We start from the raw sequence: 21,926 nt of genomic DNA, 5'->3' as shown, positions 1-21,926 counted from the left end.
ATCTCACCAGATAACATTTCTTCAAACATAAATAAGGAATTTTTATAATTTCTTGAAAATTGTGGTAGAATACATATTATATAAAATATACCATCTTCACCATTTTTTAAAATATATATATATATATTTTAAAGATTTTTTTAAAAAATATATTTTATTGATTTTTTACAGAGAGAAAGGGAGAGAGATAGAGAGTTAGAAACATCAATCAGCTGCCTCCTGCACATCTCCCACTGGGGATGTGCCCGCAACCCAGGTACATGCCCTTGACCGGAATCGAACCTGGGACCCCTCAGTCCGCAGGCCGACGCTCCATCCACTGAGTCAAACCGGTTTCAGCTAAAAATATATTTTATTGATTTTTTACTGAGAGGAAGAAACATCGATGAGAGAGAAACATCGATCAGCCGCCTCCTGCACACCTCCTACTGGAGATGTGCCCACAGCCAAGGTACATGCCCTTGACCGGAATCGAACCTGGGACCTTTCAGTTCTCAGGCCAACGCTCTATCCACTGAGCCAAACCAGTTACGGCATCTTCACCATATTTAAGCGTACAGTTCTGTTAAGTACATTCATGTTGTTGTGCAACCAGTCTCTGGTAAACTCATTTTGTAACACTGAAACTATTCCCATTAAGCAACTACTCCTGATTTTCTCCTTCCCCCAATCCTTAGCAACCACCGTTTGACTTTCTGTCTCTGTGAATTTGACTACTCTAGATACCTTCTTTAAGTGGAAACATTTCCTTTTGTAACTAGCTTCTTTGACTACATTACAGTCATAAAGTTCATCCATTTATCAGAATTTCATTCCTTTTTATAGCTGAATAATATTTCATTCTATGTATATACCACATTTTATTTATGGATACTTGGGTTGCTTCCAACTTTTGGTATTGTGAAGAACACTGCTATGAGCATGGGTGTACAAATATCTCTACAGGACCCTGCCTGCAGTTCTTTTGGGTTCATACCCAAAAGTGGAAGAGCTGGATCATATGGTAATTCTATTTTTAACATTTGAGGAACTGTCATACTATTTTCCATAGCAGCTGCAGAATTTTACATTCCCATCAACAGTGTACAAGAGTTCCAATTTCTTCCCATTCTTGCCAACACTTGTTATTTTCTGTTGGATTTTTTTCAAAAAATAGAAGCCATCCTAATAGATGTCAGGTGAAATCTCATTGTAGTTTTGATTTGCATTTCCCTAATGATTAGTGACATTGAACAAACTTTTCTTTTTTCTTTTAAATATATTTTATTGATTTCTTACAGAGAGGAAGGGAGAGAGATAGAGAGTTAGAAACATCGATCAGCTGCCTCCTGCACATCTCCCACTGAGGGTGTGCCTGCAACCCAGGTACATGCCCTTGACCGGAATCGAACCTGGGACCTTTCAGTCCGCAGGCCGACGCTCTATCCACCGAGCCAAACGGTTTCGGCGAACAACTTTTCATATGCCTATTGGTCATTTGTACATCTTCTTTGGACTTCATTTTCAAGTCCTTTTCCCATTTTTAAATCAGGTTATATGTGTTGTTTTTTTGTTGAGTTGAAGGATTAGCTCCTTGTTAAATATATGATTTGCAAATATTTTCTCCTGTTCTGTAGGTTGCCTTTTCATTCTAATTGTTCACTGATGCACAGAAGTTTTTAATTTTGATGGAATTCAATTTAATTCTTTTTTTCTTCTGTTGCCTATACTTTCGTTCTTCTATCCAAGAAGTCATTGCCTAATATAATGTCATAAAGCTCTTGCCCTGTGTTTTCTTAAGGAGTTTTAATGGTTTTGGCTTTTATAATTAGATCTTTGATCCATTTTGAGTTAAATTTTGTAGATAGAGTAAAATAAGGGCTGAAAGTAATTTTTTTTTTGCATGTGAATATCCAGGTGTGTGCCAGCATCATATTTTGAAAGTGCTACTCTTTGAATTGTTATTTATTGCATTGAATTGTCTTGACACCATTGTCAAAAATCTGGACACAGGTCCTAACTGGTTTGGCTCAGTGGATAGAGCGCCGGCCTGCAGACTGAAGCGTTCCGGGTTCGATTCCAGTCAAGGGCATGTACCTTGGTTGCAGGCATATCCCCAGTGGAGGGTGTGTAGGAAGCGGCTGATCGATGTTTCTCTCTCATCATTGATGTTTCTAACTCTCTATCCCTCTCCATTCCTCTCTGTAACAAAATCAATAAAATATATTTTTTTAAAAACCTGGACTCTACGTTCTGTTCCATTGATGTGACATCTATCCTCATGCTACTACCACACTGTCCTGGTTATTGCAGTTTTGTGATAAGTTTTGAAATCGGAAAGTGTGCGTCTTCCAATCTGGTGCTGTCTTAAGATTGTTTGAGCTATTCTGGGTCTCTGGCATGTCCATATACATTTTAGGTTCATATTGTCTGTTTCTCAAAAAAAGTCAGCTGGAATTTTGGTAGGGGTTGATTTGGATCTATAGAACAACTTGGGGAGAATTGCCTTTTAACAAAAATGCCTTCTGATTGATGAATATGGAATGTCTTTCCATTTATTAGCTTTTTAATTTCTTTCAACAATGTGTAGTTTTCAGTGTACAAGTCTTTTAGTTTCTTAAATGTATTTCGATGGGTTTTGTTCTTTTTTATACTATTGTGAATGGAATTCTAATCTTAAATTCATTGTTGTATTGTTCACTGATAGTGTACAGAAATACTGTTTTTTTTCTTAATACTCATTGGAGGATATTTTTCCCATCGATTTTAGAGAGAGTGGAATGGAGGCAGGAAAAGAGGGAGGAAGAAAGAGAGAGAGAGACTTGGATGTGAGAGTGACACATCAATTGGTTGCCTCACGCAAGGGCTCTGACCAGGGGCCTGGGATCTAACCTGCAACCAGGTACTGTTCCCTTGACAGAGAATCGATCCAGAAACCCTTTGGTGCATGGGCTGTTGCTCTAATCACAGAGCACAGAGCATACTGGCTAGGGCCAATTTATTTATTTATTTATTTATTTATTTATTTATTTATATTATATACTAGAGGCCTTGTGCATGAAATTCATGCACTGGAGGGGGGGGTCCCTCAGCCCGGCCTACCCCCTCTCACAGTCTGGGAGCACCCAGCGATCAGGGGAAGGCGACGCCCCATCACACCTCTGCTGCTGCCACTGCCAGCAGCACAAGCCTCAGCCAGCCCTGGTTACCTGCGCCTCAGGCCGGCCCTGGGTGGCTGGTCAGCCACCATCCGAGGGGTGGTAGACTCCGGAGGCAGGCACACAGAGTGGCCAGGCCTGCCCCCAGGCTGCGTGCCTGCTGCCCCGGTAGGGCTGAGGGGACTGGGCTCCGCCATCTTGTGGCTGTGGGTGCCACCATCTTTGAGAGCAGGGCAGTCAGTTAGCATATTCCCTCCTTCTTGGCTGTGGGCACTGCATCTTTGCAACAGTGTGAGGGTCAATTAGCATATTCCCTCTTTATTAGATAGGATTTTTTTTATTCATTTCAGAGAGGAAGGGAGAGGGAGAGAGAGCTAGAAACATCAATGATGAGAGAGAATCATTGATTGGCTGCCTCCTACACGCCCCACACTGGGGATTGAGCCCGCAACCCAGGCATGTACCCTGACTGGGAATTAAACCGTGATCTCCTGGTTGACATTTAACCTCTGAGCCATGCCGGCTGGGCAGGCCAATTGATTTTTATATATAGATCTGGTGTCTTATAAATTTGCTGAATTCACCTATTAGTAATACAATGTTTTGTAGATTCCTTAGGATTTTTTATATACAATGTCATACCATCTGTGAATAGAAATAGTTTTATTTTTTGTTTGCAAACTGGATGACTTTTATTTCTTTATCTTAAAATGTATTTTTATTGATTTCAGAGAGAAAGGGAGAGGGAGAGGGAGAGAGAGATAGAAACATCAATCATGAGAAAGAATCATTGATTGGCTGCCTCCTGCACACTCCCCTCTGGGGATCGAGCCCACAACCCAGAGAATGTGCCCTTGACTGAAATCGAACCTGGGACCCTTTGGTCTGCAGGCTAACACTCTATCCACTGAACCAAACCAGCTAGGGCGATTTCTTTTTCTTGACTAACAGCCCTAGCTAGAACCTTCAGTAAAATGTTGAATAAACATGATAAGAGTAAAAACAAAACAAAAATAAAACATGATGAGAGTGGCTATTCATGTCATTCCTGATCTCAGAGGGAAAGTCTTTTGGCACTAAGTGTGATGTTAACAGTGGGTTTTTCATAGATGTTCTTTATAAGGTTGGGAAATTTACCTTTTTTTCCAAACTTATTGTTTGTTTTGGTGTGTTTTTGTTTTGTTTTTATCATGAAAGGACTTTATATTTTGTCAAATGATATTTCTGCATCAATTGAGATGAACATGTGGGTTTTGCCCTTCATTCTAGTCATATGGTATTTTATTAAATCAACTGTCTTTTGGATGTTAAACCAACTTGCATTCCCGAGGTTACTCCTACTTGGTTATGGTGTGTGATATCTCTGACATGTTGCTAAATTCAGTTCGCTAGTATTTTGTAGAGGAGAGTTATGACTTTATTTAAAATGGATATTGGGGTGTAGTTTTCTTTTCTTCAATATGGGTCTGCTTTTGGGCTCTCCACTCTGTTCCGTTAATCTATTTGTTTATTCTTTGCCAATACCCACTATTTTGATGACTGTCTTTATAGTAAGTCTTGAAGTCAGGTAATATCAGTTCTCCAACTTTGTTTTTCTCTTTCAGTATTGTGTTGGCTATTCTGAGTCTTTTGTTTCTCCATATAAACTGTAGAATCTGTTAATATCTACAAAATAACTTAATGGAATTTTGATTAGATTACTTGAATCTATAGATCAAATTGGGAATAACTGGCATCATGACAATATTGAATCTTCTTATTTATGAACATGATCTATCTCTCTATTTATTTAGTCCTTGTATTTTGTTCATCAGAGTTTTGTAGTTTTCTTTATATAGATCTTGTACATATTTGGTTAGGTTTATACATAAATATTTCATTTTTCTGGATGCTAATGTAAATTATGTTTTTTGTGTTTTTTATTTCAAATTCCACTTGTTTGTTGCTAGTATATGGAAAAGCAATTGACTTTTTAAAAAATATATTTTTATTAATTTCAGAGAGGAAGGACGAGGGAGAGAGATATAGAAACATCAGTGATGAGAGAGAATCATTGATTGGCTGCCTCCTGCACGCTCCCCACTGGGGATCGAGCCCGCAACCTGGGCATGGGCCCTTGACCGGAATTGAACTTGGGACCCCCCGTCCCAGTCCACAGGTCCACGCACTATCCACTGAGCCAAACCAGCTAGGGCAGCAATTGAATTTTGTTTATTAATCTGTATCCTGCAATCTTGCTATAATCACTTCTTATTTCCAGGAAATTTTTTGTCAATTTTTTTGCATTTTCTACATAGAAGAACAAGCCACCTATGAACAAAGATAATTTTATTTATTTATTTATTTTATTTATTTATTTTTTTAAATATATTTTATTGATTTTTTACAGAGAGGAAGGGAGAAGGATAGAGAGTTAGAAACATTGATGAGAGAGAAACATTGATCAGCTGCCTCCTGCACACTCCCTACTGGGGATGTGCCCGCAACCAAGGTACATGCCCTTGACTGGAATCGAACCTGAGACCTGTGAGTCCGTAGGCTGATGCTCTATCCACTGAGCCAAACCGGTTAGGGCAAAGATAATTTTATTTTTTCCTTCCCAAACTGTATATTTTTTATGTCCTTTCCTTATTTTATTGCATTATCTGGAACTTCTAGTATGATGTTGAAGGGGAGTGGGAGAGGGAAAATCCTTGCCTTGTACCTGATCTTAGTGGGAAAGCTCCCAGTTTCTTACCATTGATTATGATTAGGATTTTTAAAATATCAAGTTGAAGTTCTAGTAAATTTTTAAGTTTAATTATTATACTCCAGGTTTTCTTTTTGATTTTTTAAAAAATATATTTTATTGATTTTTTACAGAGAGGAAGTGAGAGGGATAGAGAGTTAGAAACATTGATGAGAGAGAATCATCGATCAGCTGCCTCCTGCACACCCCCTCCTGGGCATGTGCCTGCAACCAAGGTACATGCCCTTGACCGGAATCGAACCTGGGACCCTTCAGTCCCCAGGCCGACGCTCTATCCAGTGAGCCAAACCGTCTAGGGCTCTATTTGATTTTTTAAAAAATAATTTATATCTCGTCCTGGCTGGTGTTTGTGAGTGGTTAGAGTGAAAGCCCACACACCAAAGGGTCATGGGTTCAATTCCCCATCAAGGGAATGTACCTGGGTTTCAGGTTCACTCCCTTCCCCTGGTAGGGGGTGGGGCACGTGTGGGAGGCAACCAATCGATGTGTGTTTCTCACATTGTCTATGCTTCTCTCTCTCTCTCCCTCCCTGCCTTCCAGTCTCTCTGAAATGCAATAGAAAAAAAAAAAAATGTCCTCAGGACAGGATTAACAACAACAACAAAAATTTATATCTCTTTATTGATAGTCTCCTTTTGGTTAGACATCATTTTTATATTTTGCCTGACTCCTTTAGACATAGTTGCCTCTAGTTCATTGTTATAATAGATGATTTAAAAGCTGTCTAATAAGTTCAACAAAAGGGACAATAGCTGTTGACTGCTTTTTTTCTCCTTATATAGGTCATACTCTCCCATTTCTTTGCATGTCATATTATGTTGGGGAACAGTGTAAAAACTGGTCATTTTCAATGACATAATATGGCATCTTTGGAAATTAGATACTCCCAAGGCTCATATTTGTTCCTGTTTGTTTGTTGATTGACGTTCAAGGACTAAATCTGTAAAGCCTGTTTTCTTTGTCATGTGTGGTCACTGTCATTTCTGCCATTTAGCTTAGTGGTCAGCTAATGAGTGGACAGAGATTTCCTTAAATGTCTTCCACTCTTTGCCAAGGGATTCTGTGTGTTGCTTCAGGCAAGCCTTCAAAGCTCTGAAAGTTTACTCTTCCTTATCCCTCATTTCCTGGTTCACCCAGGCCTTAAGGTTATTAGAATTAAGAGACTGGGGCCTTTTCATGTGTTTCCTGGGTTTACATACAGTTTTGCAAACACATGTGGATTTCTAGACCCCCCAGGTATGTCAGAGCTTTTCAAAGCCTTCTATCTACATGTCCTTCCTAATATTTCTTTTAAGTTTTTTGGCCAGCTTCTGGTTTGTCCCAATTGGTTTTCCTGCCCCAGGGAGTTGGGATGTCTAACAGTTTGCTGATGATTGTTCGGACAAACACCTAGGGATGGGGCTTCTCACTGTGTGAGCTCTGAGTCGGTCAATAAGACTAGCTCTATGAATGGGGCTCTTACCAGGTCCCGCCAGACAAATCAGTGACATTTCTCTAGAGATAGGGCTTTTGGAGGAATTCCACACCCACTCTGCCCCCTCTAGTGGCTACTAGGCTTCTCTTTTTCACAGTTACTGTAGTCCTGAGACAACTGGTTTTGAAGGCTGCCAGAGTTTGGGAGAGGAGGATGGGGGGAAAGCAAGTCAAAATGCCAAGAGCTTGCTGTTTCCTACTCAGATTCAGCCATTTTTCTTAAATAAGTGCTCCTTAGATTTTGAAAGTTTGGGTTAATTTCCAGACTTCTGGGAAAGTGGAGTTTGACGTCTTGCCAGGGTTCTTGCTTTCAGGGAGGAGTGGATTTTCAGATGCCGTCCTCTGCCATTCCAGGAGTGCATCTTCAGGTTACTTTTACTTTAAGAGGCATAAAGCTTTTAGAAACGTTGGCCACTCTTATGAAGAAGTGGTCTTTGAGTATACATTCTGCACTTAACATGAAGAAATAAGTTATTTTTTGTTTCCTGTGTTTTCCCTTAAAGCAGTGTTAAGGTCCTTACCCAACCAGACTGTGAACATTTACTTTGCAGGAAACACATTAATTTTTATTTTGTTTTGTGCTGGCTCACTCATGTCGTGCTCTTAGGTCACAATACAAGACAGTATGTTTCCTCACTTCGAGAGAAGTTAAAATTCTTAATGACAATGTTATAAGATAGAGTTCTCTTATTAATGAGGCAGCCAAGACTCAGGCTATTTCCTGCCAACACTTCCTTCAGTTGTCTTCTCTAAATCAGGCCCTACATTCAGGAGAATAAAACTTATCAAGGTGTATTTTACACCGAAATCACCCTGGCACTTCCCAGACAGCTGCTAGAATACACCAAAAACTTGCTCTCTAACAGCATGGCACTCATAAGTAAAGTATTCAAGGAGGAATGCTAAAAATAATTAAATAAAATTGGTATGCTCCACGTTTTTAAAATTAGCTTCTCAGTATTATAAGAGCTGCCCTGTTCATAGTGTCCACAATGTGGAGGAAGATGACAGCAAAGGGAGAAGCTCATTTCTTTGAGATGAGTTTTATACAAGGTAAAGGGTTCTGACCAAATGGTCAGTTATTGTGGACTTTTTCAAATGGGTAAAATCATACTCATGTTCACAGGCAGGGGCTTGCATGATCACTGTCAACAAGGTTATTTTCAAGATGATTTGATGCCTTTATTTAAAATCACCTTTTAGCCCAGCCAGTGTGGCTCAGTGGTTGAACATTGACCTATAAACCAGGAGGTCACAGTTCAATTCCCAGTCAGGGCACATGCCTGGGTTGTGGGCTTAATACCCAGCAGGGAGCATGCAGGAGACAGCTGATCAATGATTCTCTCTCATTATTGATGTTTGTATCTCTCTCTCTCCCTCTCCCTTCCTCTCTGAAATCAGTAAAAAAAAGTATATAAAATAAAATCACCTTTTATTATTGATAGGAATCTGGGTGCACATCTTACAAAATAGACTGTAACGCACTCAAGATTTCCAAATATGTATCACCCACAGAGCTCTGGCAAATAGAGGAGCTAAATGGAATTATCAAAAATAAGTTAGGTAGCCCAGCTGGCATGGCTCAGTGGTTGAGCATTGACCTATGAACCAGGAGGTCATGGTTTGATTCCCAGTCAGGGTTGTGGGCTCAGTCCCCAGTAGGGGGCATGTAGAAGGCAGCTGATCAGTGATTCTCAGCATTGATGTTCCTATCTCTCTTTCCCTCTCCCTTTGTCTCTGAAATCAATAAAAATATGTTTAAAAATAAGTTGGGTAAAGTGGTTGAGAAAACTAACTCTCCTTGTCTACTTCTCCTTCCTCAGATTCTATAATATGTTCTCTTGAAAGTAGCCATCAACTGAGACCTCATGAATCTCTTCCTCAGGAGGTTCATGCTCTGTTCTGCTCTCTTTCATTCTGCTGTTGGAAATGAATACGTTGATCAGATCATTTGGTCCTTTTAACAAGTGGTTTCTATTCTCTCCTTTTGTTTCCCTACAGATCCTGCCATAATTGACTGATGGGAAAATAGACTCATGGGTGTGACATCACCACCATAAACCAACACTTGAATGATTCAACCTATCAGAGCCCTGGTTCTTGTCCAGAAAAATTCCAGCCCCAAAGCAAAAGGTTTCTCTGGAGGGAAATGCTCACCCACAAACAGGTAAGAAGAAATAGTGAAGTTGACAAAGGATATGATTGTGTTTATTGTGTCGGTATTTTTGGTAATGTGCTTCATGTTCTTTTTTTAATTAGTCATATGATGCAGCCCTTTTCTTCCCCCTGGCTCCGATCGCTAACCCTCAATTTAGCAGACCACACTTATGCCAACTGGGATAAACACTCCTTCTAAAAATTTTTTTGGTCAGTGGGCTACGTTTTTAAATGTCTCAACTGGTATTGTTGACTTCCAGAGGTTCTTAACCTGTGGGTTGCGACCCCTTTGGGGGTCGAACGACTCTTTCACAGGGGTTGCCTAAGACCGTTGGAAAACACATATATAATTACATATTGTTTTTATGATTAATCACTATGCTTTAACTATGTTCAATTTGTAACAATGAAATTGGGGGTCACCACAACATGAAGAACTGTATTAAAGGGTCGTGGCATTAGGAAGGTTGAGAACCACTGATCTGCACCAAGAACAGACTCCCTCCTTGATTGCGATATCGATCCAACCAATGCCTCAAAGTTCATAATCAAATAGAAATTGCCTCAGCCCTAGCCAGGTGGCTCAGTTGGTTGGAGTGTAGTCCCCTGCACAAAAGGTTGCAGGTTAGATTCTGGTCAGGGCACATACCTAGGTTGTGGGTTCAATCCTGGTCAGGGAACATATGGGAGGCAATTGATGTTTCTCTCACATCAATGTTTCTCTCTCCCTTCCTCTCTCTAAAATCAATAAACATAAACTCAGGTGAGGATTCAAAAAAATTGTCTCAGATAATAGATTGTATGGAGCCAGATGACAAATTCCTTAGAATACAGCCCTCAAGGGTGCAACCCACAGAAATCAGAATCATATGCTACCATGCAAGAGGAAATAACCTATAGGCAATCATTTATTTATTCATTCATTTCACATGTCATAGAATTTACTTATTTAAAGTTTACAATAATTTTGCCAAGTGGTGCAACCTTATTGTAAAAGAGTTTTATTGTTTTTTATTTTTTTACTTTTAATTTTTATTGAATTTATTGGGGTGACACTGGTTAACGAAATTATACAAGTTTCAGGTGCACAATTCCACAACACATCATCTATCTGTACACTGTATTGTGTTCACCACCCCAAGTCAAGTCTCCTTCCATCACCCTATACCTTCCTGTACCTCCTCCCAACCCCGTAACATTTAGAACATTTTCATTCCTTTTCATACACATTTATAGTTAATCCCTGTTCCCAAATCCAGTCCCAGGCAATCACTAATCTACTTTCTGTCTCTATAAATTTGCCTTTTCTGGACTTTTCATACAAATGGACTTTCACTTGGATTAAGGTTTTGAAGTTCATCTATGACATAGCATGTGTCAGCAGTTCATTAGCTTTTCTTGCTAAAAAGTATTCCATTCTATAGATACAACACATTTTGTCTATCCATTCACCAGTTGATGGACATTTAGGTTATTTCCAGTTTGGGGCTTTCATGAATATGCTGTTATGAACATTCAAATGTAAGTTTTTGTGTGATATATATATTCTCATTTCTCTTGATTTGCTGGGTTATAAGACTTTTACAATTAACTTTTGAGAAACTGACACTGTTTTCCAAAGGGCAGAACCATTTACATTCCCATCAGCAATGTATGAGGATTCCAATTTCTCCACATCCTTGCCAACATTTGCTATTGGCACTCTTATTTATCATAGTCAATCTAATGGGATGAAATGGTGTATTATTATGGTTTTAATTTCCATTTCCAAAAGATGTTGAGCATGTTTTCATGTGCTTGTTAGCCACTCATGTACTTTCTTTGATGAAATGTCCATTTACTTCTTTTGCCCATTATTGACAGGGCTCTTTGTTTTTATTATTGAACTAGTGGCCCCGTGCATGAAATTCGTGCACTCACGGGGTGGTGGGGGGGGGCGTCCCTCAGCCCAGCCTGTGCACTCTCACAGTCCAGGAACCCTCGGGGGATGTCCAATTGCCACGGAGGCAGGAGAGGCTCCCACCACCACCACTGGGCTTGCCAGCCCTGAGCCCGGCTTCTGGGGGAGCGCACTGACCACCAGGGGGCAGCTCCTGCATTGAGTGTCTGCCCCCTGGTGGTCAGTGCATGTCATAGCAACCAGTCATTCAGCTGTTTGGTCGATTTACATATTAGCCTTTTATTATATAGGACTAGTGGCCCAGTGCACGAAATTCATGCAGGGGGTGGTGTCCCTCAGCCTGGCATGCACCCTCTCCAATCTGGGACCTCTCAGGGGATGTCCGGCTGCAGGATCGGGCCTAAAACAGCATTGGACATCCCTCTCACTATCTGGGACTGCTGGCTCCTAACCGCTTACCTGCCGGCCTGCCTGATCACCCCTAACCACTCGGCCTGCCAGCCTGATTGCCCCTAACTGCCCCCCCTTCCAGCCTGATCACACCCAACTGCCTCCCCCTGCTGGCCTGCTCATTCCCAACTGTCCCCCTTAGCTGGCCTGCTCTCCCCCAACTTCCCCCCCCACCCCCCTCCCCCGCAGGCCTGATGGCCTCCAACTGCCCTCCCCTGCCAGCCTGATCGCCCCTAACAGCCTCTGCCTCAGCCCCGCCATCATGGTTTTGTCTGGAAGGACATCTGGAAGGTCTCCCAGTCTAATTAGCATATTACCCTTTTATTAGTATAGATTGTTGCCATTCTTTGCATAGTATGGATACAAATCCTTTTTGAAATATATATGTGATGGGTGGAAGTTTTAACTGCCAGGGTGGATTTCACCAAGTTCCCTATTCCTGTCTCATAAAAGTGTGACCAGATGGAGCCTCCATCAACCTGCCTTGCTGAGTGCCCAGCAGTATCCCCCTGACAACCCACTTTAATCACTGTAGCTTGAGCAAGAAATGTTAGTTGTGTTAAGCCACTGAGATCTCAGGGATGGTACTGTAACATAACCCAGCTTATTACAACTGCTACAAACTATACTTAATGTGAGATCACTGCCTACATATCTGTCAAATCATTGGTTTGGAAACTGTTCTAGGGTTGGGATCTAGTCCTAGCTCTGCCAGAGCAGCGCAGGCCCAGCTCCTCTGGTCTGGTGTGGGTCCAGTATCCCTTTAAGATGCACACATTTACCCACTTCACAAGGGAAAGAGCGTGTTCTCAACAGCCAGATTGCCTGGAGTGCAAGCCCAGCTCTTATGCAGGGGATGGCTTTGACCATGTCCCTTAATTTATGGGCCTGTTTTCACATATGTAATATACAAATGACAGTATCTACACCCTATGGGAATAAATATAAAGCATTTAGGACAATGCCTGGCAGGTAGTGCTTTAAGGGTATAAGCTGTAGAGAAGTATGGCTCTTGCTGGCCTCCTTCACCTCTTCCCAGCCAGCATCCAGAACATGCTGGTCACTCCCATTCCCTCTCTTCTACTGAAGAGCTGAGCTCAGGACAGTCAACCCTGGAAGGCTTTGGTCCAATTCAAATGACAAAGTCATGGGACTGACTCTGCATGAAAAATGAAATTGAAAGCTGTGAATATGTCCTTGATTAGAAGAATAGTTAAGTGTCTGGCAAATTCCTAGCAAGTGTCAAAGCTGGGAACTGACCAAGTCTCAGTCAATGGAAACAGGGAAGCAGAAATCACATTCCCATTCACACCCAAATAATTTGCAAGTCACCTGCGGGGTAACTAGTTTATTCAAACTGTTGGACAGAGCTCCGACCATGGGAGCTGAGCCATGGGGCTGAACTGTGTGGGGATGACCAGGTATCAGAAGGTAAAAGGAGCTCAGCTGAGCAGCAGGAGCAGCATTAGGGCCAGGCCAAGCAGGAGAGGCCAGGCCCCATAGAGCCCAGCTCCATTCATGGCCTCAGCATAGAACCTGGCCACCTCCTCGTTGGGGTTGCCCTGGGCTGGGTCAAACCACATCTGGATGCAGCGGCCACTGCCTCGGCTGTAGTTGCTGACTTTGTAGGAGTGACTCCAGATTTCATTGCACAGAGCAGCAGGCGTGGGGAAGTAGAAATCAAAGCGGTGGCAGGCAGCCTTCACCGGGCACTCATTAGACCCTGTGGGAGGATGGGAGGCCTTTAGCCATTGGGCCCAGAACTATCTCTGGTTCTGCCAACTTCACAACTCTCTCCCTTCATATACCCATCTCACACCCTCACTCTCCCCCTCTCACCCCACCCACCAGGCTCTCACCTGAGGTCCAGTTCCAGCCCTTGTGCCAGTTACCCTTGCAGGTGTAGGAGGTGCGGCAGTCTTCCCACCAGCTCTCACAGTCCTCTTTGCACAGGGGCACGTCCAGGATCCGCTCTTTGCGCCAGCTCTGGTTCGCCTGGGAGATGTCAGTAGGGGAAGAGGACTCAGGCTCAGGATTCTCAGTAGCCCAGCCCTAAAGAGCCCCCGAGCTGCAGAGGCAGGACGAGGAGATGTCTGGGAAGCAGGCATGGGGAGGAAGTCATACCTCCTGGATCCAGGGCCCCAGGTTGGGGGAGCACTCATACAGGCAGGTGTCCTGGATGAAGTGGCGCTTGCAGGCGGGTTTCATCGGGCCGCAGTGGTCCCAGTTGAATCTGTACAGGTAGGAGACATCCTTATGGGCTTCCTGGCTGGTGTTGACAGAGCAGCAGGCGTTCTTCTTCCAGGGACTGCACTGGTGGGGAAGACACAGGACTAAGTCCCAGGCCCAGCACAGAATATCTTCACAGGCAGCTTCTCCGGTTTGAGCCGTTGGTCTCCCAGTGCAGCTGGTCTTTCAGGGAAATAGTTGCTGTTGGGGGGCCCTCTCTTGGGGAGATGTAGTCATTACAAAATTCATTCAAATCTTTATTGAGCTGATACTTACTCTTAACCAAACACTTTCCTAGGAACTGGGGACAAAGCAAGAAAAACTTCTCAAGGATAAATGCTTTGGAAAAAATAAAGCAGGGGAGAGGGATGGGAAATTGCAATTTTGTAGAATGGTCCAACTAAGCCTCGTTGATTTGGTAACAAAGACCAGGAGGTGAGGAAGCAAGTTACATCAATTCTAACCCCAGAATAGTTCTAATTAAATAAATACAATGGAACCTCGGTTCTCGAACTTAATTCGTTCAGAAGGCTGTTTGAGAAACGATTGTTAGAATACCGAATCATTGTTTCCCATTAGAAATAATGAAAATTCAATTAATCCATTCCAGACCCCCAAATGATTCCGTTTTAAACTTTCTTATATTGCCGAACCGGTTTGGCTTAGTGGATAGAGCGTTGGCCTGCGGACTCAGGGGTCCCAGGTTCGATTCCGGTCAGGGGCATGTACCTTGGTTGCGGGCACATCCCCACTGGGGGGCGTGTAGGAGGCAGCTGATCGATCTCTCTCACTGATGTTTCTGGCTCTCTATCCCTCTCCCTTCTTCTCTGTAAAAAATCAATAAAATATATTTAAAAATAAATAAATAAATAAACTTTCTTATATAGAGTACATGTCTAATGTACTGCTTAATCTATAAATAAACACTTCTTTTCTAAAATTTATCAAACCACCTCCTCTTTCACACCCTTAGCGACATCAGCACTATTTTTTATTTATTTAATTTTTTTGTTGTTAATCCTCACCCCAGGATATTTTTCCTATTAGTTTTTATTTTTTTAATTTTATTTTATTGTTTAAAGTATTACAAATAGTAGTACATATGTCTCCTTTTTTCACCCATTGATCCCCGCCCCCCCCTCCCCCCCGCCGGCCTTCCTTACCCACCCCCCTCAGTGTCTTGTGTCCATTGGTTATGCTTATATGCATGCATACAAGTCCTTCGTTTGATCTCTTACCCCCCCCACCCCCAACCCTTCGCTGCCTTCCCACTGTAGTTTGACAGTCTGTTCGATGCGTCTTTGCCTCTGTATCTATTTTGGTTCATCACTTTATAATGTTCTTTATATTCCGCTATAAAGAACAGGATGAGGAGAGAAATAAGCCAGTCAGTGAAAGATAAGTACCACATGATCTCACCCATTAGTTTTTAGAGAGAGTGGAAGGGAAGGAGAGAGACAGAATGAGAGACCCATTGATTGGTTGCCTCCCACACGTGCCCCAACCAGGGCTGGGATCAAGCCTGCAACCATGGTCCCAGCTCTAGATCTGGAATTGAAGCTGGGACCCTTCAGTCCCCGCCTACCCGAGCCAAACCAGCTAGGGCAACATTAGCACTGTTAATGGCCTTTTTATGTTTAAAAATTGTGCCAATCATCAGTTTCCGCCAGCAACAAAAGCGTTCTTCTCTCCTTTGTTGCCTGAGAGCAGCTTTTTGTCAAGCTGAGGTATCAGCATGAAAGGGTTGTCAGGTCCCAAACCGAAGTTTGGTTCAACAACGGAGACACATTTTCACTTGGTCTAGAACCGAATTGTTCGAGATGGGAGACGTTCAAGAAACAAGATTTGACCGTACTCAATACATTCTTATTGAAGGAATGGAACCTATGGCCTAGAATTTAGTATAAACAAAATAATAAAATGTGCACTTAAAGTACATATATAGGCTGAAAAAGTTCATGTCAGTGCTCCTAGAAGTACCCAAGTGACACCACTGCCTGTGATCAGTCTGCACTGCCAGTTGTTGCTCAGTCACTCACAAGCACAACTGGAATTGAGGTCCAAATGGACATTTACATATTGGAATGCATATTACAAGTGACTTCCTTTTGTTTTGTTTTTGTTTTTTAAGTATATTTTTATTGATTTCAGAGAGGAAGAGAGAGGGAGAGAGCGATAGAAACATCAATGATGAGAGAGTACCATTGATCGGCTGCCTCTTGCACGCCCCACACTGGGGATCGAGCCTGCAACGCAGGCATGTGCCCCTGACCAGAATCGAACCTGAGACCCTTCAGTCCGAAGGCCAACGCTCTATCCACTGAGCCAAACCGGCCAGGGCTGTTTTCTTTTTCTTTATAATGTTGGCATCATATTGATTTTTTTAAAAAAAATGTTTAGGTTGGGCCCTAGCCCGTTTGGCTCAGTGGATAGAGCGTCGACCTGCGGACTAAAAGGTCCCAGGTTCGATTCTGGTCAAGGGCACATGCCAGGTTTTAGGCTCAATCCCCAGTAGAGAGCGTGCAGGAGGCAGCTAATCGATGATTCTCTCTCATCATTGATGTTTTTATCTCTCTCTCCCCCTCCCTTCCACTCCTTCTAAAAATCAATGGGAAAATATCCTCAGGGGAGGAATAACAACAAAAATCAACCCCTGGGAGGGGTCTCCCCAGTGTCATTTCCCAGCCTCCTCTCTGGGCCTGCTTCCTGATTTGTGTAAGACAGAAACCCAACAGCCTAAGAAGCTGAGCTGTTGACAATGTATTGGCAACACAGGCACAAAGTTTGTGTTAAACAAATAGCTGCCCAATTAGTTTTTTTAGATTTTTTAAAAATAGATCTCTGAGATTTCTAGTCTTTTTGTTTTTTAAAAGGGAAAGAGAGAGAGAGATTTGTTATTCCACTTATTTACGCATTCAGTTGGTTGATTCTTGTATGTGCCCTGACCGAGGATTGAACTCCAAACCTTGTCATAGTATGGGGACAATGCTCCAACCAACTGTGCTACCCGGTCAGAGATTAGATTTTTATTCTAATGACAAAAATCAAACAGAGAGCCTGGCCAGTGTGGCTTAGTGGTTGAGCGTCAACCTGTGAACCAGGAGGTCACGGTTCCATTCCTGGTCAGGGCACATGCCCGGGTTGCGGGCTCAATCTCCAGTGTCGGGCGTGCAGAAGGCAGCCGATCAATGAGTCCCTCTCATCACTGATGTTTCTATCTCTCTGTCCCTCTCCTTTCCTCTCTGAAATCAATAATATATTAATGATAGAAGCTTGAAATCTTAAAAAAAAAAAAAAAAGGAACCGGTACTATAGACCAAGGCCTGTCTAGGTCTGAAAATCTGTCTCCTCAGGCATAGAGAGGGCTTAACCTTTCATTTCCGGCTTTTTTTCAACTGAGTCAGTTCCTCCCCACAGACCACCCCTCCTCCACCTCGGTCCACCTGCTCATGCAGCTTGTCCTCCGGGCTTGGCTTTTCCTTGTGGTGCTTGGCATTCATGCAGATATTGAGAAGCTCAGTCCTGGGCCCGGCTGCCCATACTTCGGCCCCCCACACCAGAAGGAGCCACAGCTGTGTTGTCAACGTCCGAGCCATGTCAGTCCCTGAAGGAAGAGCTGTAGTTGGTGACACCAAGTAAAGTGGAGGTGGGGCCTCAAGGTATATGAACAGATCCAGTAGGTGGAGCCTCCAGGAAGCCTGGGGCAGTTTACACCCTCCCGCCGCTCCTCAGTCTTCCCGGCCTCAATGAGGGGTGGGACCAGACGCCACCTTCTGGGACAGTCCTGGGTGGGGCCTCCCTGACTTCTCCCTGTGGTCATGAGGATCAAGTGATACCTACACTAAGGGATGGGGTTTGGGAAATATGCAGAAATAGCCAGGAGATTACCATAGGTCCCCAATCCCTTGTTCACAATCTTTTTTGAGATTTTATAAAAGGTAACACAAAATCAGGTAATAGGATTTATATACACTCAGCAATCAGGCACACACTCTGGTGAAATAGTTAACACCGGTGGGATAAATAAAAACTATAGTAACCTCACATTAATTTTCAGGACAGACTTTTTTACACCAAATGACTTTGTGTAAAAGTTTACAATATCTTCATTTTAGGGCTCCAGATAAACTGCAGACCTATGTGTTGTTTTTAACAAAGCCTCGGTTCCATCTGGCCAGGTAGCTCAGATAATTAGAGCATAGTCTCCATATGCCAAGGTTGCGGATTCCATTCCGGTCAGGGCACATACAAGAACCAACCAATGAATGCACAAATAACTGGAATGACAAATCAATGTTTCTCTCTCTTTCTCTCTCAAATAATAATATTATTATTAAAAAGTTTGGTTCTAGCTCCTTCCAGCCTATCATTTGGCCTCTCCCAGAGCCCATATAGCCTGAGGGAGGTCACAGGGTACAGAGGCTTGGTGGGTGGGCATTGGCAGCCGGCTGGACAGTCCCTGGGGGAGGCTCCTGAGCCTCCAACCACAGAGGTGGCCTCCACTCAGCCTTTGTGGCACCTCAATCCTCTAGCCTCAGACACTGAGCTTTGGGAGGTAACTGTTCCCTCAGCCTCCTGGTCAGCAGATGCCTGGCCCTCCTAAAACACTCATTTCCCACAGCTCCTAAAGCTTATGCGCCCCCTGCTCACCAAGTTGCCTCGCCTCCACATTACACCCATCTCCTGTAGAACTCGGGTGTTATGCCTGGGCCTCATGGACAGGACCTGAGCTGAGCAGCCTCTAGGCCAGGGGTGGGCAACCTTTTTTGTGAGTGCGTACCAAAACCAGCAAAATCTCTGACTCAAAATTATTCTGCGTGCCAACCCTAATTTTTTGAGAACATGTTACTCCTACCTGCTATCTCTTAAGGTGTACGTATGTGAAGAACCTTGAAGAAATAATAAAATTCATTCGAGCGACAAAAACACAGTATATGATGATGAAAAATACATGTATTTTTAATGTATACATGTACACTGATAGTCCGACAAAAAACTTTATGACTCCGTTTGATATTATCAGTACGACTTTTGCTGCTGCATCACTGATTGTCATCATAAACCTGATATTTTACATCAGGTTTATATTTTGTGACCTTCAGAGATATGCATGAGCTACTACTTTCATCCGTAAGGCTACTCCTATTATGAGACTTAACAAAATTCATCACTGAGAACAAAGATTCACAAGTGTATGTGGATGAAATCAAAACACTGGTTGGTTCTAGGAAGGGTTAGGGTTAAGACAGAGGCATAGAAATTGCTCTTCCCCTCTCTCATCAATCCACGTCTATGGTCTTTAAGATAACTTGTTATGTAAAATTATTTATTTATCTAAGATGCACCTACACGGAATTTATCTGAAAAATAAAAAAGTCGATATTAAGAAAAAAAATTGTAAATGGAAGATTATAAGAGAGGGTTTCGAGTGCCAGCAAAAGTTACTGGCGTGCCAGGTTTGGCACGCGTGCCAGGGGTTGCCCACCCCTGCTCTAGGCTGACTGCCCAGCAGGGCTCTGGGAAACCTGGAAATGAATTCCCACCTCGCTCTCCTCCTTCTCCTCCTCCCCCCTCCTTCCCTCTGTCGACCTAAGAAACATCCTGTTTAGAATTTTGTAAGAGTTCATTTGAGTCAGAGGATATGCCTAGAAGCAAGATCTCAACAGAATGAAAAAAATGCTTTGAAAAATAAATTCAAAGTCTTTTATGATTAAGGTGGGAAGGTAAGAAAGGTTACAATGAGGTGGAAGAAGGCAAGGTGGCGATCAGATTACCTCTTACAAACTTTAGAAGGGGGTCTGAAAGAATTGTCAGGAATTATTAGAAGGAGGGGTCTGAAAAGGGCATTTCAGAGGGTGTTAATCTAGTTACACAGAAACAAGGAACAGATTTGCTTGAGGCAAAGATAATCTCTTTAGTAAAGAAGTTACATATGCCTGGGGCATGACCAACCCACCATGACCTGCCTAGTTAGGAATTCATCAGGTTACCCTGTGAAGTTACTTTCCATAGAACCCGCCTGTTTTGTCCACACCCCATACCCTTCCACAACCATATTCTGCTACTCTATTTATTCCAGTGTTCATTCATTCTATCATTTGCTAATTCATTCATTCAGGACCAATCTGTACTCTTGGGGACCGCCAGGTGATTCTTCCGATCAGGCTCCTTGGGGAAACAAAGTCTAGCAATTTAGGGCTCAGGGTTTCCGATCAGCCTGCCCACAATCCCAGCCCTCACACTCACCTCCTACTTGATCTTAGGGGGAAATAACTCAATTATCTTGAGGCTTAGTTTTCTCATCTGAGGATTACACGTCTGGGGAGGGGGTGCTATGGGGAGGAGACCCCCAACACATGATGGCCAGCTGAGCACAGATTGAGGCATCAGTTGGGCACAGTTTGAAAGATGTGCTCCAAGTCTGGGACCACCCAAGACTGACTCTGGGATCCTCAAGTCCAGAGCTCCTTCAGCTTGGGGCCCCTGTGCCTTCTCTATGCTGAGGCTCTCATGGGGGCAACTGATGTAGAATCCTGCCTCTTCCTCTCCGAGCCTGCTCCTTCCCTCCACAAACCCCTCCTCACTTTCCTAGGCTCAGCTTCAGCTCTTGGATCAGGTGTGACCCCACCAACAACAACCATCACCCTCAACACACACACACACACCCCAGGGCCCCAGACTTAAAGCACTGAGAGCTCGGTGCTCTGCTGAAAGGCAAGAGCTCAGGGTTCTAGTTCGGGGATGGACACTAACTTGTACTTTAACCTTGGGCAGGCCCTGCTCTGCTCTGGGCCTCCGTCTCCACTGCCAGAATCTTAGCACTTTAGGCAAAGTGGACCCTCCCAGTCTAGCAAATCCTTTAACTCATGCTGGGAGTACCTGTGATGGGTGAGGAGTGGCATACCTGGGAGTGGAGGTGGCTCTCGGTGCAGCTCAGGCGTCTGCTCTGCTTTCCAGCTCCTTGCCCTTGCCTTACTTCAGGAATGGCTGGGGTTTTGTAGCCTAGGAGACAGGCAGTCAGTCAGGCAGTGGGAATGTGGCTCAGGAGCGGAGCCTGGGATCGGGCGAAGGCCACTCAGCAGTTAATTATTGTCACCAGCCAGGCCTCCATGGGGGTGGGGGAGAAACAATAATAATAATAATAATCCTATATAATAAAAGGCTAATATGCAAATTGTCCCCTCGATGTGAGTTCGACAGGGAGTTTGACCAGGGGCCAGTGCCGGCCCACCAACCACCCTCGGCCCCTCCCCCCTGTCGGATGATGGGCCCCAATCAGGGCAGGCTGGCTGGACCCCACCCATGCATGAATTCATGCACTGGGCCTCTAGTAACAATAATAATAATAATAATAATAATAATAATAATAATGGCCTAAGGCCATTCCCCAAGCCCCACTTACCCCATTTTCTTCCAAAAACTCAGATTTGATAAAACCTTGCAGCAGAGTTGCTGGGATCCTTTAACGGGTGGAGATCATCTGGTCCATGGGCCATATAAGACCCCAAAAATCATTCGGTCTGGCTCTTACCAAGGCATTAGGAGTGAGTTAATTAAATGTTTGACCAAATATAGCAGGCTGATTTTTTTTAAGCAGGCTAATTTTTAAGTTGATAATTTTGTATGGTCCGCAAATGATGTTGTAAATATCTAAATGGGCTTTGGCAGAAAAAAAGGTTCCCAGGACAGAACCAGTTGCAGGGCAAGGGCTGGAGTGCAGGCTTCTGACCTCCCAGTCAGCTGTACAGAGCAAAGAGCTCCCATGTCCCCAACTTAGCCACCAACTCCTCCAACCTCATCAACCCCATACATCCTTTACCTCCAGTTGCAG

The 21,926-nt window shown here is 43.4% G+C and overlaps 2 protein-coding genes across 4 annotated transcripts in view; one reads left to right on the top strand and one right to left on the bottom strand.

The window, feature by feature from the left end:
- The window catches only part of ANAPC15 (anaphase promoting complex subunit 15), an 88,068-nt gene that overhangs the window by 7,911 nt on the left and 58,231 nt on the right, over positions 1–21,926 (top strand). For both annotated transcript variants that reach the window (XM_070425548.1, XM_070425549.1), the window contains exon 3: positions 9,361–9,526. In XM_070425548.1, the coding sequence (XP_070281649.1) occupies positions 9,432–9,526 (95 nt within the window). In that variant the 5' untranslated portion in view covers positions 9,361–9,431. The remainder of the gene's footprint in view (positions 1–9,360; positions 9,527–21,926) is intronic.
- Positions 13,206–21,153, bottom strand: LOC139018190 (folate receptor alpha-like). Of its 2 annotated transcripts, XM_070426840.1 has the most exons (5): positions 21,000–21,153; positions 17,539–17,699; positions 13,991–14,179; positions 13,726–13,861; positions 13,206–13,589 (listed from the first exon to the last, which is right to left on the bottom strand). In XM_070426840.1, the coding sequence occupies exons 2-5, from the start codon at positions 17,689–17,691 to the stop codon at positions 13,309–13,311; spliced, it is 759 nt and encodes a 252-aa protein (XP_070282941.1). In that variant the 5' UTR covers positions 17,692–17,699; positions 21,000–21,153; the 3' UTR covers positions 13,206–13,308. The 2 variants fall into 2 exon arrangements, with proteins under 2 accessions (XP_070282941.1, XP_070282942.1); XM_070426841.1 differs by lacking the exon at positions 21,000–21,153 and having other exon boundaries at positions 17,539–17,717.

This window comes from Myotis yumanensis, unplaced genomic scaffold (genome assembly GCF_028538775.1).
Source record: "Myotis yumanensis isolate MYYU_CA2020_CCGP unplaced genomic scaffold, mMyoYum1.0.hap1 SCAF_10, whole genome shotgun sequence".
In the NCBI taxonomy this organism is placed as follows: domain Eukaryota; kingdom Metazoa; phylum Chordata; class Mammalia; order Chiroptera; family Vespertilionidae; genus Myotis; species Myotis yumanensis.
The sequence above is the reverse complement of the archived record's forward strand: the minus strand, read 5'-3'. Positions and strand labels throughout refer to the sequence as shown.